General features: G+C 28.0%; 1 protein-coding gene across 4 annotated transcripts in view; it reads left to right on the top strand.

Moving 5' to 3' along the window:
* The first annotated feature begins 4,920 nt into the window (after positions 1 to 4,920).
* Positions 4,921 to 26,562, top strand: part of LOC129958328 (uncharacterized) — a 93,387-nt gene continuing 71,745 nt past the window's right edge. For 3 of the 4 annotated variants that reach the window (XM_056070741.1, XM_056070740.1, XM_056070742.1), the window contains exon 1: positions 4,921 to 5,156. In XM_056070741.1, coding sequence (XP_055926716.1) covers positions 4,996 to 5,156 — 161 coding nt within the window. In that variant the 5' untranslated portion in view covers positions 4,921 to 4,995. The remainder of the gene's footprint in view (positions 5,157 to 26,562) is intronic. The other variant, XM_056070743.1, reaches the window with a different exon arrangement.

Below are 26,562 nucleotides of genomic sequence, written 5' to 3'. Positions count from 1 at the left end.
TTTAATGATCGTAAGTAATTTCAAGTTGGAAAACTTTCTTTCACCAAATGCTACAAAAACTGGAATTGTCAAGAGAATCTGTATATGAATATATAAATTGGAAATGCGTCATATCTGTTATTACAAGCAAGAAATTCCAGAATTTTCATGGGATTTTTTTTATCTCCAAAGAAATTCTTCAATTTCCTCACAAATCATGCAACCATCATATTTACTATAATGAAAAAGAAATCGGAATGGGATTTTTTTCCTCATCTGCAAATTATTTCACGAAAAAAACTATATTATTCCAAATGTTCCCATTAATGACATATGGATGAATGCGTCTTGTTAAAATGGTGATTAATAAAAAACATGTTGATAGAATATCCATATCTACCATAATGGAAAAAAAGTTTTTAAAATTGAAAAAAAAAATGCTTATTTTTGTGAGCATATAAGCGCGCAAAAGTTAAAATAAAATTCTTAAAAATAACCCTTCAGGAACACAGAAGAATTCGAATTAAGAACAAATATTATGTTTTTGAATAAATTCATTCCAGAATAATAACTTCATAAATTCACATTTCCTAGTTAAAAACTTGCATTTAAAAATTCTTTTATTCAAATTTTATCGAAAACACCATTTTTGTAATGAACCAAAATACAATGCATAAAATGCTAATTAGTTTTTAAAAAAGAAATGTCTTGAGATTTTTTTTCTGCTCGTGAAAAGTTTCGCCAAAGATCCATTTAGAAAAGTAAATAGTATGTTAAGTGGACAAGAAGTTCATAATTTCCGTTGCTGATTGGAGAGTTCTAACTTTACGAATTTTTGGATACAGTAAATTCAAAAAAAAAAAAGTGATAGAAACAATGATAGACAAAAAACTGCTAAAAATAATGGAAAAAGATAAAAAGGCCGATATGAAATTAGTGGCAACATTGAAAACGGGTTTGAGCTTTTATTTTCAACAATGAAATATATATTAATGCAAAATACGTTTAAAATATTTCAAAAACTTATTGAATATAGTAAGAAAAATTTTATGGTAAAAAATTTGGTATCGTTAAAAAGATAATTTTTTTTTAATTTTATGAGCTATAAAAACTATTTTTCTACTGTAAACTTTTAAAAAGTTATCTCTAATAAAAGCCAACATTTCGCTTAATTTTTAATTAACTAAATTTTTTTAAAAATCGCTCTGAAAAGCACATTTCTACCCACCAAACTATATATTTGACAAATTTGATTGATACATATCAAAAAGGCTGGTTTGTAGAATCAGCACATGCACAAACCCTTTTCCTTATGTCTAAGCATCAAAATTTAATTGAAATACCAATACATTTTCTCACCATTTTTGCCAGCAGGTTTATTTCTTTTTAGCAAACCAAGACTAATCACTCCCTATTTTCAATGAGCTAAAAATGACTTATTAGACTTTTGACTCGTACGGAAATGCCCGGTCCCAATACCCTTTCTGTACCCCTTTTTTCCCCACTAAATAGACAAAGTAGCAATAAATTTTATGTTACGAACACACAACACTTTCCGTAAAAAGACTACTAGAATTCTTTTATGTTTGTTAAGGTAGATGGCAATGCGGAAGAAAAATTAGCCCTGTATGCAAGAAATATAAAAAAGACCTTGTGAGCGTCGCCCAATTGGAAGCAATCGACTAAAGACCGATCCTTTTTAATTCTTGGTCTTATACTCAAGAATGTGTTTGATACTGTCAATATTAAACACCGTTTTATTTACTTTATTGCTGTTGTAAGTTAAGAGAAAAGAATAATATAAAAATGGATTAAAATGAAACCTAAAATATTATTATACTGCGATATTTCGAATTAAAGGTTCGAATCACCTTAGTATATATTTTTTGCATAATTTCTGCGATAAATTTGAAAAGAGAATATAAGAAGTCTATAGAAAATATAAGGATCTCTTTGATCTGCCGTCAAAGACATTTTTTTCCTTAATCTGTTTTCTCCTAGCAGATAACAAGCGGTCAAGATCAATTACATGGTATTATTGATACCGGATAAGATTAATGGATTAACCATTTGAAGCAGTAATAGGATTTAATTGATCAAAATTAAAACACAATGCCTGAAAATTTGCCATTGTGGGATATCCCCTTTCCGAAAATTAAGGGAACTGCTCCACTTTCGGTTCCTTCATGGTTTTTAATATCATTTTTTCTGATAGATTTTCCAATATCCTTCTAATAATGGCGCTTAAAACGGTCATAACAATAGTTTTTGAGGCAAATTGAATTGAATTTTTTATTTCTTAAGACTTGAAGTCAGATTGAAAGTATTTACAAGTTTTTGATAAAATCATCTATCATAAATTCCATTATGGGCTTGAAGGGATTTATACATTACAGCTTATTTTCATCAAATATTCTACAAGCAAGTTCATTACATTTTCAGGGAATAAATGTAGATTATTCAAAGAATAGTAGTTGATTATAAAAGATATGTAGAAATTTATAGAAGAATTAACGGCTCATGCTACACATTCAACATTAATATAACAATATAGGCGCATACCCAGCAGCTGAACATAAATGCTAAATAGAAAATCAGTCAATCAATATTAATTTTGGATTTTAAGAGAAGTCGGAGCATAACTAAGCAGGTACTCCATGTATGACATGGCTAGAGCCCAAGAAGAAACATGAGCTTTAATGTCAGCTAAAACTATTTGATATATCAACACCGCGTTCCCCTCTGTTAAACACTGTTTTGTTTCCCATTGAAAACACATTTACATTATAAGGATGATAATCGCTAAACGTATATTTTGGAAACGAAATCGAAATAATTATGTATGTACTAGCTGCTTTCGGTGACCAGCGCGTTTGTCTATCATATATTTAGTATTACTTTAATTATGTCAATTAATTATAAAGTATTTCCAATAAATTTAATTTTTGTTAAATTAATGCATGAATTGCAAGAAAAGAACAAGTTATATATAGTTATAAATTATTATGAGAAATACAGGTTTTTAGATTCTTATGAGAAATACTGTTTTAGCAAACTATAATATATAAATAATTAGCATAACCTTCGAAAAGAATTATCTTGCAGTTCATAGGAGAATTATGTAATGATTGAGCTAAGAAGTGAATATATTAAAACTAATAGAAAGTTAATTTTTAAAATTGCTTTTTATTCAATGCTAAGAAAAACCTTAAAAAAACTGGTTAAATAAAGAAAAGCAACTGTATTTTATTAGAAAAAAAAGATGATGCTCCAGTTATGTTTACTACCTAATTTTTAATTTTATGTTAACCTAAAATAAATGAAACGAAATCAATAAAAAATAAATAATAGAAATGAAAATAATAATTTGAATCTTCATCCAAAACATTATAAGAAACCAAAGTTGTAGATTTTAATTGTTTAGTTTTATATTATCTTTAAAAAAAATTAAAATAACAATAAGCACATAAAATTGTATTTAATATCACTGCAATGTCCTCATATAGAAGTATAATTTACTAAACCAATAAAAAATATTTTTGAAAAATATGCTTAAAAATAAATTGAAAAATATGCTTAAATGTATTTTGAAAATTATTGAGATCAGAGAAGAAAAAAAAAAAAGGAATGGAATTAAAAAAGACATCACTGAAAAACTAATTTCTTTTAAATTTAAAATGGTGCAAACTTGTTTCTGGTTAGTGATATGATTCGAAGTTCTTAAAGAAAATGCTGGAATTTTGTTAATTTTTTATTAACATTTTAATTTAATTTTTGAAACACCATTTCTTAATATTGCTTTCCAAGAAACAGCTAACTGTCAACTAACTTTGTAAGTTGTAAGTCCAACAATCTGCCAAAGAAGCCTACAAAGACGTAATTTATTGATAGCATGGTAGCCTATAAATTTTATTATATTAAAAGTATGAATAATTTTATCTCATGTTTTTTAACAAAGGAAAATCGTTCGGCTTTGATTAAACAATGAAAATGATTTGCCTTTCATTACAACGATATTGTTGAAAATCAATATTTAAAAATTTGTGAAAATAAAGAAGGAATATCATAAGATTTTATAATTAAAAAGATATATGTATGAATATACTTTTATTTTAAAAATGAATAAAAATCTTTTTTTAATCGGGAAACATTTTTGTAAGTTATTGCAGAAAAACATCAAATTTTTTCGCTGTTTCTAAGTAATAAAAATTTTAAAAAATTGCGCTACCAAACATTACATTTTCCCACCCTTCAAAGCATATCTATTCTCCTCTGCAGTCACACACACACTTTCTCTTTTATTAGAAAAAATTTGTATATAGTAAAAAATTTGCACATATATTATATGGAAAGTCCTTGCAGCCAAATGTTATTTCGAATCGCAATAACATAAAAATATTTATTTATTTATTTTATTTTGCATCAAAATATTTGTATTATTTTCAACGGTTGGAGACGTTTTCTTTCAAATGAAAAATAATTATACAATAATAAAATAAATAAATACATTTATATTTTTAATAAGTTATTTAATAAATAATAATTTTTAGCAAATGACTTTAAAAAATTCTTAATAAATAAATACATTTTAATAATATTAAAAAATTAATTTCCATCAAATTAAATTTCAAATAAAAAATTATCAGATGAATTTCTGAAAGAGTGTAAAAGAAACAAATAAAAAAGATACGAGTAAAGTTTCAGAAAGAGTAAAAGAAACGAAACAGTTTGATGATTCAAAATTTTAGCGGAATAAAATGAAAAACAAAATCGCGTAATAGGAAATGAAAAAGATTGGAATAATTCGCCACAAATATGCGTATTTGCCAAATCTTATAACCCCTATTTTAGCTAGTAATGGAATTGGGGTAGTTCTTATTAGCGCCTATAGACGGTAGCAGACAGCTAGCGCCGTCTACAGGCACTAATTGGAACCTGGCTTGATCCTCCATTGCGTCCTCCGGTTAACGCTACCTTACATTTACGCGGTATTTAGATTTTGTCTTGCTTTCAGAAATGGATCCTACTCTCTTTCATGCTTATTCGAAAAAGCCCGTTGTGCATTTATCTTCCTCTTCCTCCTCCTCCTCCTCATCATCATTAGGTGTAGAATTAAACAAGCATGAAGTGGAAATTCTGAATGGACTTGCAGATAGATTAGATGATGTAACTATTGAGTATGTTCTTTCAGTAATTTTTTAATATATTGAATTTCTCTTGTATACAGTGGTTCAAAAAAAGTCTGTATTCTGCTACTATATAGTAAAAAAATGTATATGAATGGAAGAAAATATTTTTTTTCTTCTTTTTTTTTTAGGTTTAAGCCTTTGTTTACATCTGTATGGGTTTCTTACCATTCATGTTTTACATTCTCAAACTTACTGTAAAAACTTGTTACATAAAATATCTAAAAGAAACAAAAGCAAAGAAATTAAATTAAAAAAGTTTTCTTGCACTTGTACATTGTATATGCCCATTTTCTTAAAACGATTATTTAATACTTTGTAGGGTATTCTTTGCATTTCTTTACAACCTGCAATCTTTTACGCACTGAATGAATAAGCTTCTCTGTGTTGAGTGGAATAATTTTCGCCTATTTTTCTTTCAATTTGCATATTAAATTATTTTTTGATGTTATATTGTGTTTGTGAATGTTTTTTTTTTTTTTTTCGCCCTTCAAGTTTTTCCAGAGATAGTGGATTAAGATCTGGTAATTAAGGGGGTGTCTGTAAACATCTGAGAACATGATACAGCATATATTCTTCAATTATCCTTGCTATATGCTTAGGGTCATTCTCTTATTCCAAAATGAAATCATCTTTTACTCCCAGTTTTTTGACACTTGCTTTTAAATTTTTATTTAATATGTTCAAGTAAACAAATCTATAAATTATTTTGTCTTTTATATTTAATTGTCCGACTCCATTGGTGGATATACATCCCCAACCACAATACCACCTCCTCCATGCTTAAGAAATGGATGCAAATTTTTTGCGTCTAATTGCATATTTGGCTTTCTCTTATCTATAAAATGATGAATTAACTTTAAAAAGGCGAGTTTGCTTTCATCTGACCAAATTATTTTATTCCTGAATTTAGGAGAATTATTTAAATGACTTTTTGTAAATTAATTTTTCTTTTTCCAATTAATCTTCGAAATGTATGGTTTTGCTCTGGCTATTCGCTCATGATAACCAGTATTCCTAAATACAATTTCTGGTCATACTCTTTTATTGCATGTTGTGTTCAGATCAGACGCAATATTCCCTATTTGCACAAAATGCCCAACAATATTTTTACAATATCTTCATGATATTGGCTGACATTCAGGATATTGAGCAACATCATCATGGAAAATAATACAATATCTTGTGCTAATAGGGTTAGAAGCAGAAAATTTCAGATTAACTTTATTCAAATTATTTTTCTTTCTTCTCTAACAGATAATTTCTTAGGCCATTCTCATCACGCTCTTACATTAAGACTTCAATTATCTGAAAGTTTTCTATAATGCATTGAATACTAGAATGAGGCTTGTTAACAATTTTACAAATTTAAAGACGAGATTTTTTCCTTCATCTCTTAACTTTATTATCAAACATCTTATACCTAGAGGTATTTTTTCTTTTCCCATAATATGACGTTAAAAACATTTAATCACTTCATATTTACTAAAATACCAAATGAAAGCAACTGTCTTCATATTGAACTGGGCTGCGAATCAATTTACTGGAAATTTGACTGACAATAAGCAAATTTTTCGAATGGTTATCTGTGCCAATCATATATTTTTAATATCACTTTAAAAGTTTATTGATAAAGAAAATTTTAATTAAATTTAATAATAGTTTATTAAACTGTTTTGTAGTGCTGTTTTGTTTAATATAATCAAAACTTTACTGAAAAATTTAAATACTGCAATTTTCTAAAAAGAGATGGAGAACTGTAGATTTATGTTTTACTTTACTACTGTGAACAGACTTTTTTAACTGACTGTATGTCTGAATAATTTTGGTTTTAATTTTAGGCCATACCTGAGAATCGGTAAATGGCACCAAGTTGTACCTATTTTAAGACAAGTTGCCAGATATGTTAATCTTTTTTATAAATTTCTCATTTTATCAATTAATTTGGCAAGTTTCGGTAGGTTTGATTAGAATTCGTTATGTTTCAGCTAGGATCTGGTATATGATTCTCTTGTTTTGCCTATTTTAGTACTGTTAACAAAAAATGTTGCAAAGCCAAGGAATGCACATATTAAATTTATAAATTTTTAGATAATACAATAATTGTTACTTGTTATGATCACAGATTTAATGATTAATCGGTTGTTCTGGTCAAAATAGCTTTTAAAGGATCTCCCATATTTAAATGTGTGCAAAATCCATCACTTTTAGTAATGAATTTGGATGGCTGACTGTTGAAAATTTAAAGATGGTAATAGGGCCAGATTCAAAAATGATTCCCCCACCACCACCACCACCAATCCTCTTCCTCCACCATCTGCATGTTCCGCCTTCTTCCATTTAGTAATGTATGACGAAAGAATGTTTTCATGTTCCGGTGATCAAATGTATCTGTTGAGCAGGAAAGAAAAATGTTATATTCTGATAGAATGTGATCAACTTACAATACTAAGTCAGTAGGAGGCTATGAATATGCTAAAAATTTCCACACTGTATCTTAGTTCATTGCTAAAATGAAGGAGTGATGCTAAATCTGTAGTGCTGGAAAAATGACAATTTGTCATGCAAATGAAAGCAATGTTGACAGGATGGGGATGTGGAATATGCATTGAAGGAATGATTTCTTTTAGTGATAAAAAATAAATAAAAATGGAAATGCGAGTGGAATCTTTGAAGTTATCACAAACAGTGTATTATATTTTCTCTTTTATCAATGACAACTCAAATTTTCACTAAGTAGTAGCTACAACAAGTTATATCGTTAGCAAATTACATGAAACACATTTCAAAAAATTTTGGGCTACAGAGAGCCCTGTGCGACTTCAAAACTTTCATTTCAAAAAACAAATATTTATGAAAAATGTCATTTTTTACTTAAAACTAAATTCTGTACAAAATATCAGTGTTCATTAAGATAATGTCCAAGGCTTAGTAACTGTTTACAATAATGGTTTGATTTTTTTTTTTTTTTCTCTCTCTCTCTTTCAACTTGAGTTGATATTAATTATAATCTTATGAATGATAGTTCAACAGTTTATGAGATTTGGTTTTTAATCTTTTTTATGAATTCTTACAGTTGTGTTAAATATGTAACTGTTAGTCAGAGAGTATATATAATTAAACAACTTTTTGTCTGTTTGAACCTTATTCCACATCCCTTGATGAATTTGGATCAAATTTGACATACATATTTTTTAGCTTTTAAGGGATTACTGTGTATCTGTTGCAAGAATGCTTCCCACAAATGTCTTTGTTTATGGTGGTTCTTTTAAAAACAGGTTTCTATAGGGAATATCTATTTCAAATAGGAGGAATCAGACGGAAGTTTTGAGGTTATTTTTGTCTTGGTGTCAATTTAAAGCAATACAAAAAGCTATTAATCACTCACCTCCTTGCTTTAGTTGCAGTTGTACATATCTTTATATTCACTTTGATTACCTTTTTTATTCCCTGGTTAATATTAATTGTTTATTTGTTATTTATTAATTAAGTCTAGAGTTAAAAGACTTATTTAAAAAAAAATGTTACTTACTATTTAAGTTTGGAGAATTTATAAAATTTATTGTGCCAAGCTATGGGTGGAATGACTTCTAAAAAAATGGGAAGTACATTGCCGTCATGTGGGAAAACTTGAAAATACTTATTGTGAAAAGAATAGAATTTTGGAAGAGCTGGCGCATGAACTGGTAATAAAAATTGGGAGCAGTGATTCGGGTTCTGATTCAAAGGAAATGGAATCTTATAACAGTGACTTAGATTTTTTAAGAGAAATTACACAGCTGAACTCAATCTCTGCTAAATAGTTTTGGCATTTTGATATAAGGTAATTTTGCATTCTTTTAATCATAATTAATATATTTTTATGAATAAAAATTGAGTTTTATAATTGCTTTTTACATTTCAGTTAATTTAATCACTGTGTATAGAAGATTGTGGAATTTTATTTGATTTATTTCCTGAAGATATTAAATCTGTAACGCATTTTTATTCTTTTCTTTCTTTTTCTTTTCATTAACATGTTCCTGTTTTCTACTGTTCATGTTTGTATCATAGTCAAAAACTTCAGCTTGATATTTGATTGATTGCCTTTATTTTTTAAGTTCTCTTTTGATTTTTTTCTGTCCTTGATTAATATTGTTACATTTTTTTTATAGATTTGACTAAAAACAAATCATAACATTATTTGTTTAGTTAATTGCTGATTAATTCATTTTTGTTATTGTTATGATTGATAATTTGTTGAAAAAAGTGAAATGAAACAAACTATAGATCCTATCATTTATAAATATCTTTACATACTTGAACTGTTTCTTTTAAAAACTTTATATATTCACAATATAAATATGATTTTTATAAAGTAAATGAATTGATTTATAAAATTTAAGTTACTTTTTTTGTTTTTCAATTTGTAATTCTCTTCAAATAAAATTCATTTCTGTCTGGTAAACACCATTTTATTTTCAGGCACATTTTTTGTGCCCCTTCAGGTAGACTGTTACAGATTAGGACACCTCTCACAATTGGCTGCCACTTTTAAGTCATAGAATCGTTCTTACACAACGAACGTTAAGATACAAAAAAAAAAAAAAAGAATTAACAAAAACTTCTTACTCGACAGATACGCCATCTATCGGCGTGAAGCTGTAACACAATTTTTTAAATATGGATTCATTATTCCTACTTGTGACCAGAATGCAACAAATAATATTTGAAGTGTGACAGTTCATAACAAATAATTAAAACAGGCAGATTGTGACTAGGTGGCCAGCTGACTGGAAGACTGGGAATTGTCTGGAAATTTCGTAAAGTCAGGAAAATTTATTTTGAAACTGGAAATTTTTTTATAAATTGCAATTTTTATTGAACATGATAATTTGCTGGTATTTTTTCGTAAGCAAAATGAAACATCGTTGGCTAATGGAAAATCAAGCTTTTATTGATAGTTTAAAACACATTATAGAAAAGAAGGATTAACCAACATATCTAATTTATTAAATATATGTGTAAATATATAATATTTCTGCCAAAAGTTTTTGTTTGCCTTTTTTAGAACGTCATCGACATAATTAGCGAAAATGGTTGTGTGTACTATGGAAAAAGGGAGCCTAACTAGCTCCTATTACTGTTATGATTTTAAGCTTTAATGGGTGTCTTTTATTTAAGAAGATAAATATGGTGCTACCCCCCCCCCTCTTTCTTCCATCCTTCGAACATCAAATCGATCATACTATGTGTTACAAGAGCGAAAGTATGAATTTTCAATATTAATATTCAAAATGTGGATGTAAAATATTAACCCATTATTATAATTTCAAAACAGTTTATTTTAATTAAATATGTTTTTTACAATAATTATTTTCTCTCTCTTCTCTGAGATCTTTTTGTTGTATTATGAAGTATTAGATGTTATTACCCATATTTCCTTGAAACATTTTTTTTTTGTTCGTTTATTTTTAAACGTTGTGAATGCAGATTTACTGAAATCTCCATATGGATAGATGTTATAATATTATTGCTAATATTTCTTTTAGCTTTTTTCAAAAATTTTGTTTGTGTAAAATTCTCCATACATTAAATAAAATGCTCTATAATTTTAAAATGATATTAAACGCAAGATATTAATTTGTTTGATACATTATAGGTACACATTTCTCATGTAATTTTTTCAAGAAATTTTTTAAAAACCGAAAAGCAGCACTTTTCCTATGCATTTTGATGGTATAATGTATGAAACTGTTTGCCACAAAAATTGACAAAATTCATTCATACATCTGTTTTGAAATTTATACCTCTAAAACAATTTTTTATGCAATAAAGGAATTTATAAGGGCCAATTTTTCACTTTTTTTTTTCTATTTTATAAGTATTCAGCCATCATCCAAACAATTTTTTTTATTATAGTTGGTGGTCTTAAAGTCACTGCAATTTTGATATGATTGAAGAATTTTTATTTTGATGCAGAGATTTCATTTTGTATTTGTAAATTTAAAAAAGAAAAAAAAAATTCTGTTAGTAAAATTACTGAGCAGCTCTGATTGGCATGTTGGTAAACAGTATGGACAGGGGAGACCCTGCTGGAAGCAAACAAATCATTTCCTTCTTAAGCGCTCTCTCAATGTGCATTTATTTTTGTACTGCATTTTTCATGAATACATTTAACAAACAGTTCTGAGATATGCAATAATTAAAGAGAATAAAATAAAGCAACATTGTTCTGAAGATATTGGAAGCAAATTTCTTAAAAGAAACCTTGAAAAGTCGGGGAAATTCAAACATCAGAAATGCTGGCCACCCTATATTACGAGATAATGATACTTTAGAAACAGATTTATTGGTTTTACAATAAAGAACTACAAAATCAACTGTGTTTCATTTACATTCAGGGAATGCTATTTTGCTTTTCTAATTTGTCATGAAATTTTAATGACTTACATTAAGTACCTCAAAATGTAACTATAAAATTATTTTTCATATGATTTTCAACTATAACTAAATTTCTTTTTTAAAAAATTTATATCATAATACATTTTTATAACTTTTTCTATATAGAAAAGTTTTATTTAATGTCATAAACTGAAATTTAATGAAATATTTGTTTTAAAACATAGATAACTTTTTAAGAGATTAAAGGAGATCACCCTTTGAATTGATCAATATAAGGAACTATATAATACAGAAATCCATTTCAAGAACATATTTTTAAAACAATAAACTTTTAACTATTTTAAGCAAATTTTTCTCAGCTGTTTGAATTGGAAAAATTAAACCGATTGTATTGAAGATTTTAGTTAAAGTAAATTCTTGCAGGAAATATAGGTTGAATCCTAGTTTAGCGTGCCCCGAGTTTTTCGCCAGTATGGTAATCCAAAAAAGCAAGCGGAATAATGTTTTTAGTAAATGCCATTACTTATTTGTTTACAATTTTTTTCGCTTGTAGAGTTGTAAACTTATTGTAAAAATTTTGTAAGAAATGAAAATTAAAAATAATTGACAACTAAACATACATTAAAGAATTTAAATTTTGTTTTTTAATCAAAAATATTATTACTATTAATAAAGCATTCAGTGTTATTTTTAATGTGCACTATGAACAGATGATATTTATCCTTTTGCAATTTTTACCGAATTATTTTATTCAAATTAAAATTGTGTGTTTACGAATTTTGTCAGAGTAGAAACTTAAAACATCTACTCAAACATTTTGAATAATTTGTCTTTATTTCATAGTTTTTAATTTTAATTCAACATTCTAATCGAATTGAAATATATCTTAGAAATTCAATACTTTATTTTCATCAATATTGTTGAGTTATTTCCTTCAAATTTACTGGTATAATTCAGTTATCTACTGTCACAATCATTGTCAAGATGAAAAAATATGAAACAGAAATACTGATTTAAACTTTTGCTCTTGATGCTAAATCATAGTTATTAGAAATTGAACTTATCTGTTTAGAAGAAAAAGGAACTTTGGAATTAAAAATAGCAATTCTGTTATGCTATATGAAAATATTTAAAAGTTAGTATAATTTTATTTCTTATCTAGAATTCAATGATGTAATACAATTAATTGTACAGAAGTAATCCTATTCAATATTTCCTGCCAAATATTATCCAACACTATAAAGATTCTGGATGATATAAAGATTACCTACATTATAGAAGCACATAACACTTTTTTTAATGAAAAAAAGAAATCTGTTCAGCTTGTTTTCTCATCTTCCTGTTGTTTGAATAGCTTTATTTCTCAGATGTAATTCCAGGGAGCTAAAACCTAAACCAAGTGATGAGGAGCTAGAAGACTTAGAAAATTGAATGAGATTCCTTCTACTTTTGCCCCCTGATTATGATAATAAAACAATAGATTACAAAACTGATGGGTATTCTCAAATGGTGTTATATGGGCTTTGAGTTAAAATGTGAAGGAGAAACTGAAGGACATTGCAAATGAAGAATTTTCAACCCCAAAATGATAAAACAAATGCAGGAGTATAAGAATACTTTTCTGCTACACTACTAACGACTACTGATTTTCATTGAAAAGAAAAGCTTATTTTTTTAGCCTACTATTTGAAATGACACCTCGTGAGAAAATGAATATATGGTCATCTGGAATGCTACCTTAAAACAAACTTTTAATCTTTTTTTGTAGAAATAATATGTTGAAGTAATTTTTTAAAAGATTTTATTTTGGTTTCCTATTAAGTCTGGGACCTCTGGCAGATGCTTGAAAGAACACTTGAATTATTTTAAAATTTAGAATAGTTTTGCAGATGAACTTTACAAGATTAATTATGTTTTAGAAAATTTGTGCATATTGAAAATAAGTTACAGATTAAATTTTTTTAAAATCTAAACATTTATAGTATGATAGTTAATTTTGTGTTTCTGAAAATAGTATATTTTTCAGAAACAATAAATATAAATTTCGAAAAGGTTTCAATCTTATTTAATAATGAACATTTTACTATATATTAGAATATAAATAAGCCTTTATAAAAATTATGAAATAATTATGATTAATTATATTATCGTTTTTATGTTAAATTAGACGCATTACTGTGCATTTGCTCTGGAGAATTTGGTGTTAATTACTTACTTAAATTTAAAACAAATGAAATAAAGATGATTAATTTTTTTTATCATGAATTGATTCTACTTTAGATTTCTTAATAGTTTTTTTTTTTTTTTTTTTTATTGTGTAGTTGTTAGACATACAAATAATTATTCAGTTTCCCCATTTGATTTGTATACATATGGAAGAAATAATAAGATATTTTCGAGATTTCCGAGTATTTAAATAATTATGAGCTTAGTGAATTATTTTTTGAATTTGTTTTTAAAAGTGAGTTTAATAGTTTTCTTTAGTGACTGCCATGCCACAAAGACATTTGTTGGGAAATGTTCTCATGGCGGGCACACAGTAACTGTGCTGTTAAGAAACTACTAAGACCTATTAAAATTGAATGAAATTAGACAAACAGGATTACCATGGTCCATCAAATGTATCTTTCTGTATACTTGGGGCTGTAAAAAAATACTTGATTTTTTTTTTTTTTTTTTTTGCTAGTCATTGAATAATAGATGAAATATGCGTCCATTATTTTTTGGGGAGAGGGAAAGCCAATTTGTGAGGCTTGGTTTTGCATTGAAAGTGTGAATATGTTTGTGAAGTGAGCATCAAGCTATAGTTTGCGTGAAATTAGCATCTACAAGTATCTGCTGCTGTCAGTGGTGAATAGTAATGACACTTGAATTGTCATCTCAGAATCCACTTAGAACTGTTAAGTACTGATTTATTAATTGCAAGATGAATATAACAAGTGTCCTTAATGCTCTTAATTCAAGTGTCTAGATGTAAGCAAGCAAGAATGTATAGACATATTTAAATGGTGTGGAAATATATTTAATTTATTATTTGTTGTTGTTTTTTATGCCTTGAAATATATAATTTTATGATCCTTGGATTTTCTTTAAAAGGTCCTTAATTTTTCTTAATTAAAAATGGGAATTCTGGTAAAATGTTTATCTATCATAATTTCATAACATGTCACCATACAAAAATTATTTTTGCACTGTCATAAAATTTAAAAAACTAGCTTGTCAGTGACATTAGTTTCATTTCCATACAATTTGTTTCTGATTTTTAATCAATTGTTAAGGTAATTTAAATTAAATTTGTAGAGTGTGCGTGTGTGTGTGTGTGTGGAAATGCTAAACTTTTTTCATTTTTTAATCATTCACATGCTTTTGTCAATGTTATGGTTGCTTCCTTCAAACATTTTATATTTCCTGTATTACATAGAATAAGTGCCTTTTAATATTCATGTTGCAGTATGTTTTATTGTGTAATCTCATTTTTGTTTAATATTATAGCAAATTTAAATTTTTAATGAATCCTGTAGGCATGTATGATGTTTTTATTGGTTATTTTTAGCCTGAGTTCATTTATTTCATTTGATATACTCAGTGGCTGATTTTGACTACATGAGACCACAGGCGCTAAATTATTTTGAGGCCCCCTTCTAGGTAAATTCTATTTATTGCAAGAAAGTAATATGAATTAAACTTATTTTAGATTTTTAATTTTAACTTTGCGCTTACTTTTTAGCAATTTCTACATTATATGTGTATATATTAAACAAATTGCACATTTTTTATTAAAAAAAAAAAGGATAAAATGACAGTTCTATTCGGTAACTATTATTCGAAAATATTATTATTTACATTCCTTCCAAACTTTGAATTGGTATAAACAGTGTCAACATCCTTTGACCAAAGGATTGAGTGGAATTTTCTATTGACACTGCAGATATTAAAAAAAAATAAGATATATAAAATTATCTTCTGAGATTTTTTTTTAAATAATGCTTTAAAAAATTTTAAAATATTATCTAGTTGAAGGAAAATTGCTTATTTAAATATTTTTCTCCTACCCTTCTATTTGATGTTCCAGAAATCGCAGTTGCACCTTGTTAATTTTAGTAAAAATGCATATTAAAAATAATTCATTTACTAGTACTAGTTTTAAAAAATGCTTATTTTAAATATATCATTAAATTTATTATAGCTAAAAATAATAATTAAAAATTATTTAATAGAATAAATTATTTATTTAAATATTATTGAGTAACTTAAATATTTTTCAATGAAAGGGTTTTTAAACAAAAAAAAATGTTAAAACAAGTTGAAATAACAGAAATATTTCATTTTCTGATACCGACTAATAACGACTGAATTATGAAACAAAATAAAAAAAAATTACGCAATTTCATAAAGGTCTACAGGTGGAGCAATATAGAAATATTGAAATTATTACTTTAAAATTTGATTATTCTGTTACATGTTTATGTAAAACCATAGTAGATTCAAGAAGATTAAAAATAAAATAGAATGTTTAAAATAAACTACCGCTATAATTAGCAGAGGAAAACTAATAAAAAGCATTAACGTGTTATTTTGATGATAGTTTTAACACCGTAAAATTTGTTAGTTATAGTTATGAATTTAACAAATGGCAAACATTTCAAGACTTAAAATTTAAGATGAGCTAATAAAGCTTTCACTTATAAAATTTTAAATGATATAATTGCAAAACACGACATTTCATGCTAATGTAAGTTCTTTATTGCCATATTTACAATCTGTTCTTCTCTGGTTATTAAACTTATAATTAAACTAATCGTTTAAAAAGATTCATGGAATTTAACATTAAAAAGAGAGTTAATATGTATGAAATGTATGATTAATGAAAAAATATTTCACCGATTTATACCAAAATCGTTGTAATTGTTTTAATGATCGTGCGGGAAAGAGTAAAGTCTTGTTATTTCCGACAGTTAAAATTGTTGTATTAGACAAGAAATTATCACTACATTCATATTTATAACTGTTTCGATATTCAATTCAAATTGAATTGATATTCATAATTAAAATGTTCACGATATTCAAATACATTGAATAAATTTTCTATTTTATCATGAACATTTATTATTAATTTATATTTGCAGATATTTCTTAGAAATAGTTTTAAAAAATCATGTGTTTATAAGAAAATGATTGATACAATAAATCTGGGTAAAATAATAAGACTTCTTGCCTCTTTCAAAGGAGTTTCAGTTTTAGCTATTTTTCAACGATTCGCATCGCCTTTGTACTTATTTCGATTTTTGTTCTTAATCTTTGTTCATATCCCTGTCTTGAACCATTGGCAACTGTTAGAGATATTTGTCCAATGGGAGTTGAAGGGACAGTGTAATATATAGATATCTCATTCCCTCGGACATAAATTTAGGAGGGTCAGCCTGCTTTAACCCCCTTTTTCACAGATGTAGAAGCATCATCAAATTACAAGATCCTTTCAGCTCGTAAATGTGCCCCTGTGTACAAAGAAGAAATGCTCACGTTGCCTCAGTTTCGTTAACTGTCAATGCTTCTGAACATTATTAAAAAGACTTTATTCGCCAAGTGCGCACATTTTACTTAGAAGGACGAACACACAAGAAAATCAGAACTATATAATTTTTCTAGTGTTATATAGCATTGAATTAAAATTAAAAAATTAATTAAAATAAAGCATTAAATTTTGCTGCAGAATGATTATATATATATATATATATATATATATATATATATATATATAATATAAAATAGTTTTTAAAAATACTTAGCCTTCCTATTTAAAGATGCGGTTTTTCTGAAACATTCGGCATGCTTTCAGAATATTTAATGCCGACAAAAATAAAAAACATATTTTCAACAGAAAAAAAAAAAGATAAAAAAAAATCCCAAGCTTTTTTTTTTTTTTCCGAGGAATGAATTAGCGTTAAATCATAAGACTGACAGTTCATAAATTTCCTGAAACAATATAATGATTTGAATATTGTAAATATTAACGCGTCATACATAACACAAACTTATTATACGCAACATGCATTTGATTATAACGCATTTAAAGAGACTACTACTTCAAAATTCCAGAATGAATATGTAATTTGCTAGATTTAAATACATATCAAGTTCTTTCTCCTCTGAATCTAAATAATATTTGCAGAAAAAAAAAGGAAATAAATTTTTTTATTTAATATGACGGGGGGAAAACTAATTAATTTTTAAATGAAGCACAGAAGAGAAAAGGTTAAATCAGCGCATTTAATTGTCAATTCTTTGACTTTAATAAATGTTAGCATTTCTATAACTGAGTTCACTTGAATAAAAACTCCACCATTTAGCTAACAATAATTTCTCTTCGGTTGGTAATAAATACCATTCGGGTGATTTTGTACCAAACTAATAAAATTTTGCAACCTTTTTTGTAATATATATTTTGGTGAAAGCTATTGAGTGAAGTGTATTTTTTTAATTGCTTTTTTTTTTCTATGTTGGAATTAAATCCTAAGAATAATGCTTCGTTTTTTTGTTTGTTTGTTTAAGTATGTTTTCAGAAAATTTCAACTGGGTGAATTCAAATAATTATATATTCCTTATTTATTATGGCACTTTTTTAAATAAGTCATAAATGTTTTCTTTTATTTAAAAATATTAAATTAATAAGAAATTGGCAAGTCACAAAATTAAAATTATCATTTCATTTTTTTATTATTATTTTTTGTAATCATATACGTTCAATTTTAAAAAAAATTAACACATATAGAAAACTATAAAATGAATTCTCTTTAAGTGATTAAAAAATGGCACTAAATAAATATTTATGACAGATGAGAAAAACTATATTTTTAATTCTAGAAAAACGGTATTTATTTGTCATAATATTTGAAAAATGTGTATAGAAGCTGGCATCTTCAAAAATTTGCCAAAAAGAACATCTCGCGAGAATAAAATACTTTAATGGAAATGTAGACGACAGGAAATGAAAACATAGAAGTTTCTACAAAACAATATCATTCCCTCGGCCTAAGGTCAAGAGTGAGGTCTATGTCACACCCTTTTGTCGGTGCAGGGAATGACACTGACATTTCTTGTAAAAGGGAAATTTTTTTTTTTTTTTTTTTTATCTTATGTTATCTGAGAATTGTTGAGTTGCGAGTCGGTTAGCCAATGAAAGGAAAAATGGATCTCATGGATCTGCAAACAAATTTGAAATAAATCATGAGAGAAATATTCTGAAATTTGACAGAAAGTTCATTTTAATTTTTAATGCATTTGAGTACACTATCCTTGTAAATCAAATAAATGAAACACAGTTGCTCATTTGCTACAAAAAAAAAAAAAAAAAAAAAAAGCTTTTAGATCGTTCTTCATCCCGGTATACTGTATCACCCTCAGTTAATACGAATATTCAAATCATATGATTTTGCTAATCATATTGCTATTTATTTGGAACAAATTGTTTTAATATTTCGGGGTTTATTTTCAAGATTTTATAATTTTTTATATCTAAGAAATTTCTTGAATATCACTACTTTTACAATTATTTGTTTTTAGTTTTTCCATTCATAGTTATTTGCACCTATGTTTGGTTTACTCTTTACCCTTTTCATTTATTTTTTTTTTTATTTTTTTTTATGAGTAAAAAGGGGAGGGGGATTCTGAACAAATTTGCAATGAAAAAAAAATTGCTGCCGATTCAGCATTATGATATAAGTTTTGAGACCCCACAGATCTCAAGTCACGAAGCGACCGCCTCCAACGCCTGTGCGGAAATATGCCATTGGATATACTTGTAGTTTATTGGATTATATTGGCCAGGTTTAGGTTCAGACAAGCTTTGAAAACCTTATCAAACATCATAGAAAGTTTCAATATCAAGGTTTCTAAAATAGTTTAGATATGATTGCAGATCATAAAATCTGTACCAAGTCAAAAAATATTTACTCAAATAAAGGCACCCTCAAATATTTTCTATTTTGTCTAATTTTCTAATTTGTCATTAAAAGTTGTAAAAAAAGTGCTTATTTTTTATCCAGATGCTTATATTTTTCTTCTGATGAAAAAAATAAATAATAAAATTACCATATTACCATGTTAGATCTGCCTGATTATAAACTAACTAAATCTTTTAATTTTAAACAGATGTCAATGAATTCGGAGGCCAGTGAAAAAGATTTTATCTCAATTTAGGAAAATACTGATAGAATGGGGGGAAATATATCTTTTGCATTTACTTGACTCTTCTTTCACCTCCTTTGGCTGTTTTATACAGGGGGAAAAATTCTTTCTTTTTACAGATAATTGTATGTATTGGAATAAAACTACCGACGTTGAGTTTAATAGCGAACCAGTATTTTCCTACATGGCGGTTACTTTTTGTAGAGCATTTATTAAAGATATTTCAACTTGATTTAATGATTTGTCATTAATGAATTTAAATAATTTTTACTTCAAATAATTTATGTGCAAAAGTTTAGAACTTCTTAACTATGCCGGAAAATGTGTATTTCATTCATTGTGGACTTCCAGAAATGAATAAATGCACCAAATGTTTGAAAGCGTTAAAAATGAAAGTAAAGCAAAATGTTTATGGTACTCCGTTATTTTTTGGTCATTTGTTACTCTTGCCAAAAGATATCAAAAATAATGTCAATAAAATTCATTTTTTACTTTTTCGTATACGAGCTATTAAAATAGAAAGAAATGTAATCACCAATATTCAAATTCAAGATTCTGCTTAATCTTCTTGATTCAGATCTCTAAATAAAGCATTTTTGAATTTATGTGGAAGTCTGTGGAAAAGATAACCCAAAGAGTTTTGAGCTAAAATTTCTTAACACTAGATTTGTGAATTTCGATCAAATTTTTGACAAAATTCATTCCTTTGAAAGTTTTTTTTTTTTTTTTTTTTTTTTTTCTTTCCTGTCTGTTTGTCAGAGTACTTGTGAACTTGATAACTTCAAGATCCAAAGAGCTATTTCAGTTAAATTTGGCACACAGTTTTAGCATTTGAAGTATACATCCATATCAAAATTTTGAACCAGATCCATCTATAAATTGCCCATTTGTAAGATTTTATGCATGTAAATACTGCAACAGAAAGATGTAACAGCTTAAATAATTGAAATTTGTTGAGTAATTTAGTTTTTGCCTCTGAAAATAAAAATCTGTATATTCTGCATTGACAGCCATACCCAAGATTCCTACTTTTTATGCCAAGAGGAAGGGGCGATATCTTTCTTAGGGAGTAAGCATTGAAGTATTGGAGAGACATTTTCAGCTGGTTCCACATGTGTTGCAGATCATATTAAGCCATTTTTTCAAATGTATCAGAGTGATGATGTATTTTTGTCTTTTTATGCGTCTCATTTTCATAAATTAGTTAAATTATTATTGTTTTAAGTTTTGAGAGAAAGTTTCTCAGTTGAAATTATTTTTTCAGTAAATTGCTAATACCAGTGCAATTTCCTAACAGTGTACAATTCATAAGAGAGTGCAGGTATGAGAGAACAGATTATTGCAAGTCTTGCATTTCACAAAAGAAATATCTTTTAAAGTTATATGAATTTCCAGTATGATTGTCAGTAGTTTATATAAAAAATAAACTGTTGAAATACATAATAAATAAATCTCCAATAAATTTTGTACCAATAGGAAATTGTTTTGGCAGAAAACAAGTAATATATATATATATTCTGTGTTGTACTTTCATCAGAAAAGTTAAAAAGATGTTATTCTCGTGGAATTTATAGATTTCTTGGTCAAATCATCTTTTTTCTATTTCAATAATTTTAATATCAGGAAAATGAGATTGTATGCGTCTTTTAATCCTTTATTTAAAGACCATAAATTTAAAAATTGAGAGTTTTGAAAATTTTCATTCTTTCTCATAAACAAGCACCTGTTGAAAGAGGATACAGTATTAATAAAAATATTGAAGTGGGAAATTTGAATGAATATCATGCTTCATTACATGTTCTCTATGACCACATAAAACAGTGTGGTAGAATCCTCATTAAATATTACTGAAAAAACTGAGAATTTTAAAAACCTCGGCCCATTCAAAATATTGCCTATTTCTGTAGAAACAGATGCCGAAAGAAACAGTTGTCAATGGTATAAAGTTAGAATCTGGATTCTTGATCTCTTTATGGAGAAAAGAAATTTCTCTTAGAAAAGGAAATTGATGTAGGAGAATATAAAGCTAATGCTCTGTTCGGCAAGCCAGAAACTTTTCACTATACTCCATTTCACCCTAACTTGGCAGTATTGTAAAAGGCAGAAAATGTGACGTTCCGCGTTGGGAAAGAGTTCCCCATCCATTTTGACTTTAAAATAGCTAAAATGCGCAGAAATTTATCAAATAATATCATAAATTACAGAAATCCTTTTTTTATTAGAAATTATTTAAAATTATTCTCAAGTTAAAAGTGCTTATCTGTTAAGTATTTTGTAAATAAAGCGAACGAATAAAACCAAGCGATTGACATAATGAATTCCACTTTGACTAGAACTGGTCATCAAGGTCAAATATTTGGCGCGTGTTTCTTGTACGTTTCCGCCAACTTTGCTTCATTCAGTTCACAACCGTTATTATCAAAACTCGTACATTTTTATTCTCGCTTTTTTTACCAGCTGATATTTTTGATACTGTTAATCACATTAGTAGTTATTTCGATTGTTAAATATTTATTCAATTCGTCATTTCTATTCACTGCTAAAATGTCTGAAAAAGTGTTATCACAGACTGCTCTGTACACGCCTTCAAGACGATTGAAACCAACAAAAAGTGCAGCACGCAGAAACATATTAAATATTTATTCTCGATTCCGAGAAGAAAACCCTCAAGATTCTATGAACCAAATCGTCGATAAAGTTTCGCATCTTACAAGTGTTTGAGAAAAGAAATAAAGGCATCCGGTCCTTTAAGTAACCATGGAAAGACTTATTAAATATGATGATTTTACATTATCCTGTATTTGACGAAAAATCCATGCTTTTTTTCGGAGAAATGAGATCCCAACATTAGATAAAGTTTTAAAACGATGATACAGATATCTTTTCGAAAAACATTAGCCGAATTATGCTTTACAGAATACTGAAAGATTTGGGATTTTCTTTTGGAAAACGATGAAACGAAATGAAATAATTTTAATAATTTATTAAAATAATGTATCAATAATATTGGACAAAATAAGGAAAAAAATTAATTCTCTGATTTAAAATTATAATAAAGTAAATAAATATTTACTATTTGGCGAAAAATTTGCGAGATAAAGTTTCGCCAGCGATCTGCATTTCTAGTAACTATGTAGTTTACAGTAACCCAGTTCCCCTGACAACGACTGTGATTCGGCATGCCTAGAATATACTCTACTGCCAAGTTAGGGTGGAACAGAGTATACTAACAAAATAGTATAATGAGTAGGGAGAAGTTATTTTGTAAGCTTATTTTTAAGATAAAATTTAGTCTACGCACCCTATGATCATTCTTCAATGCACACATACCATTTTATTTTGTGAAAATCTATTTGTGCATTATCTGAATTTTTATTTGCTGGAATTCTGTTTTTATCAGCAATTAAAATTAAGGCATCGACATTTGTTATTAAATCAAGTGACTATAATCTGTGACCAGAGAGCCTTTATAGATTGATCTCTCTTTACAATATTAATCGTTTAAAATAAAATTTAATCTCTAAAAAAGTTAGTATGAAACTAAAATATCAGTTTCTCCAATGGCCAATTATGTACTTTCAAATTCTGGAATATGAGCTTTCAGCGATCTTCGCTTATATGGCCAAACTTAAGACTAAAAATATCATGCATATGAAATCTTTCGATTAATATTTATTTACAGTTGAGTGCCTTAAAACTTCTTGAAATCTATTTTAATGTGATCTAATTAATGTGTTCACATTGCTAAAATAATAGGGTACAACTCAAAGAGGCAACAACAACAACAAAAAAAAAAGTAAAAATAATAGAAAAACTACCCTACCAGACTATTTTAGTTGGTAGATTGGCAACAAAGTCAAGGGGCACACTAAGATAAAATAGGCATGTACTTGGAGAGAGAGATGAAAGTTGATTGGTCGTTCAGTCGTGAGTGCCGACAATTTTGAATTTTGAATAATTTTGTGCTGTTATTTTTGAAGCAAAAAGAATTTGCTACTTATTCCCTTATTTTATTAGAAGTTCTGTTTTCAACTGGTGTGTGATATAGTGCATTGAAGTCTGGTGAGACCTGTCCATTCTGCTTCTTTTTTTTATTCCGCTGTTTCGAAACTTAGTAAAACTGAGGTTACTGTAGTAGTAGAAAATGATATCTGTTATTCTGTAAACATCATGCAATCTGCAATGTCTGGAAAATTCTTCAAGAGTGGAAAATCCACAAGTGAACTGGTTTTACGCCTTGGGCAAAATGAATACGAAGAAATTAATATATAATTATCAAATGCAGATTCTAAACTACGAATTCCCCAAATCGACCCATTTACCCTACAAGCTTTCATAAGAGAGAAAATAAATCGTTATGCAAACATACAAAATATGAAAAATCCTATTTACAACCTAGGATCCTGTTTGTTCAGCCCAATTACTTAATTCAGACAACATAGTAAACATTCCAATTGTGACGGATATTATATGCGAAAATATAAAATTCCGATTTCTACTCTTTGATATCCCCACAAAAGTCTCGCTGCTAGAAATTGCTGAAGAATTAACAAAAAATAACGAATTTGAAATTGTTGAGATGAGGCGATTTATAAAACAATGACTATCGGGAGACATCACCCATTCTTATAACGAAACTTGGAACACGCTTATCGGTGGAAGTAAAGATTTGGTTCAGAAATCAAAAAATACTTACAACCATTTATTGACAAGCCACGGCAGTGCACAAATTGCTTTAGTTTGATGCACCTAAAGATTTTTCAGCGAAAACCCAAAGTTTGTCATCTGTGTGGCGACATTCACGCAGGCATTTATAATGTATACATGTATAACCCACAGAAATGTATAAATTGTGCAAGTGAGCATTCGGCCACATCGAGAGGATGCCCATTTTTTATCAATGATAAGGACATTTTAGAGCTTAAATGTACAAAAGATATCGCAACTGCTGAGGGGAGACGAATTTACAATCAATCAAAGAATCTAATTACGCGACAGCTGTCAAAATAAATGCTCCTATAAAAAATATGGAAGAACAAACAAGCGAAAAAATGGAGACTATGGTCATTAAAATGAATGAAAGGATAGAATCTGTCATCCAAACAATTAAAATGGAAGAGCAAATTAACATGATTCCCCTTTTAATCCTTTTTTCTTTTAATTTTCTTCAAATGTGTGGCTTCAAATTTTTTCATTTTTCCATAATTCAGTTGGGATTAGTTTTTCGTGAGTTTTTGTCGTTTCCTTTTTTACAATGACTTTCGTACCGTGGAACTGCAGAGGTCTTTAAAAAAAATTGGCTCAGAGTTCCTCCTTTTTCATCATCCGAATTCTGGATTTTTCAAGAAACATTCTTCAAGCATAAGATCACTTTCTATGTTCAACTAAAAGTTTGTTTTATTTAGACAGGCAAATTGGCCTGAAGATGGTTTAATTACCGGCATTCCAAAAAACGCATCAGGTAGAAAATTATCTCAAGTAGTGCTACACACAATTGCAACCATGAAATTTTTGCAGTTGAAGTTTATCATAATGGCTTACATTTTATTATCATTAACTATATGCTCCTCTAAAACTCAATATAAAAAATGTAAAAATTTTTTAAATTCTTTCTCCGTCTCTGTTTTTATATTCGGTGACTTTAATTTCCATCATCCTCTTTGGGGATCAAATAAATCATCTTCTTTAAGTAATGATTTCGTAGAATGGCTTCAAAATCCCAGTTTTATCCTCCTTAATACTTCGAACCCTATGTATGCTACTTGTACTAGATAAGCTTTGCTGCTCGATCTGCTTGGCATCTATCTCCCATGGCGTTAATTGCTATGTTTCTGATTCATCCTTTGAAAGTGATTATTGCCCTGCCATTATTACGTGCCTAGTGCAAGGTAGTTAGTAAATTTAGAGCCTAGTACAAGGCATATAAAAACAATAGTTTGGAATCGGACTGTGGAGCAATCTGGAAATATATTGGCTACAAGAACTAATCTAAATGCACTGACAAGCAGGATTTCGGAAGTTATAAGGGAAAACACAAAATTAATACCATTGCCGACTAATACTTATCCTTCCTGGTGAAACCTATTTTGTCACATATTTCAAAAATTGAAAATTCAATTTTGAAAAAGAGCCCTTCGTTTCATTTGAGAACCAGACTGGATAAAGCGTAAAAAGTATGCAAAACTTCGTTTTCATATTAAAAAGGCTAGTCGGAATTGAGACAAAATTTTTACATTTGCATTTTTACATTTGCAACGTTTCTATAAATCCTAGAATGTTTTACTCGATACTCAACATGCTTTACAATAATTCAAACCAGGAATTAAATATTTCAAATCTCATTCAGTATAACTATTGTTTTATCACAAATCCATTTCAACAAAGCAATCTTCTTGCTGACAGTAACATCGAGCACAAGCCGATTCCACTTGACTATAGCGAAGACCGCATTTCTTGTCTTAATAGTCCTGTTCACCTACAGGAAGTCAAATACGCTATAAAAAAAATCACGGAATTCCACACCTGATGCTGATGATATTACACCAAATTGGTTTAAAAATCTTAGCATCACATATCTAATAAACATCGCATCCGTCTTTCAGGAGGTTCTTAACAACACCTTTTATTCCGGTGGAATGGAAACATTCAATCATTGTCCCAGTTCCTAAACCTAGCAAGGACAAAACAAAACTTCATACAGACCAATAGCTCTCGCCTCTGTTTTCTCACAAACTGTTGAAATAATGTTGATTCAACGTATTACCCATCATTTAATAATTGAAAAATTCTTGCTTTTGGGAATAGTTTCCTTCCTCTCGGGGACAATCAG

The sequence above is a fragment of the Argiope bruennichi genome, chromosome X1, assembly GCF_947563725.1.
Source record: "Argiope bruennichi chromosome X1, qqArgBrue1.1, whole genome shotgun sequence".
Classification (NCBI taxonomy): domain Eukaryota; kingdom Metazoa; phylum Arthropoda; class Arachnida; order Araneae; family Araneidae; genus Argiope; species Argiope bruennichi.
Note: the sequence above shows the minus strand (reverse complement) of the source record. Positions and strands in the feature narration are given on the sequence as shown.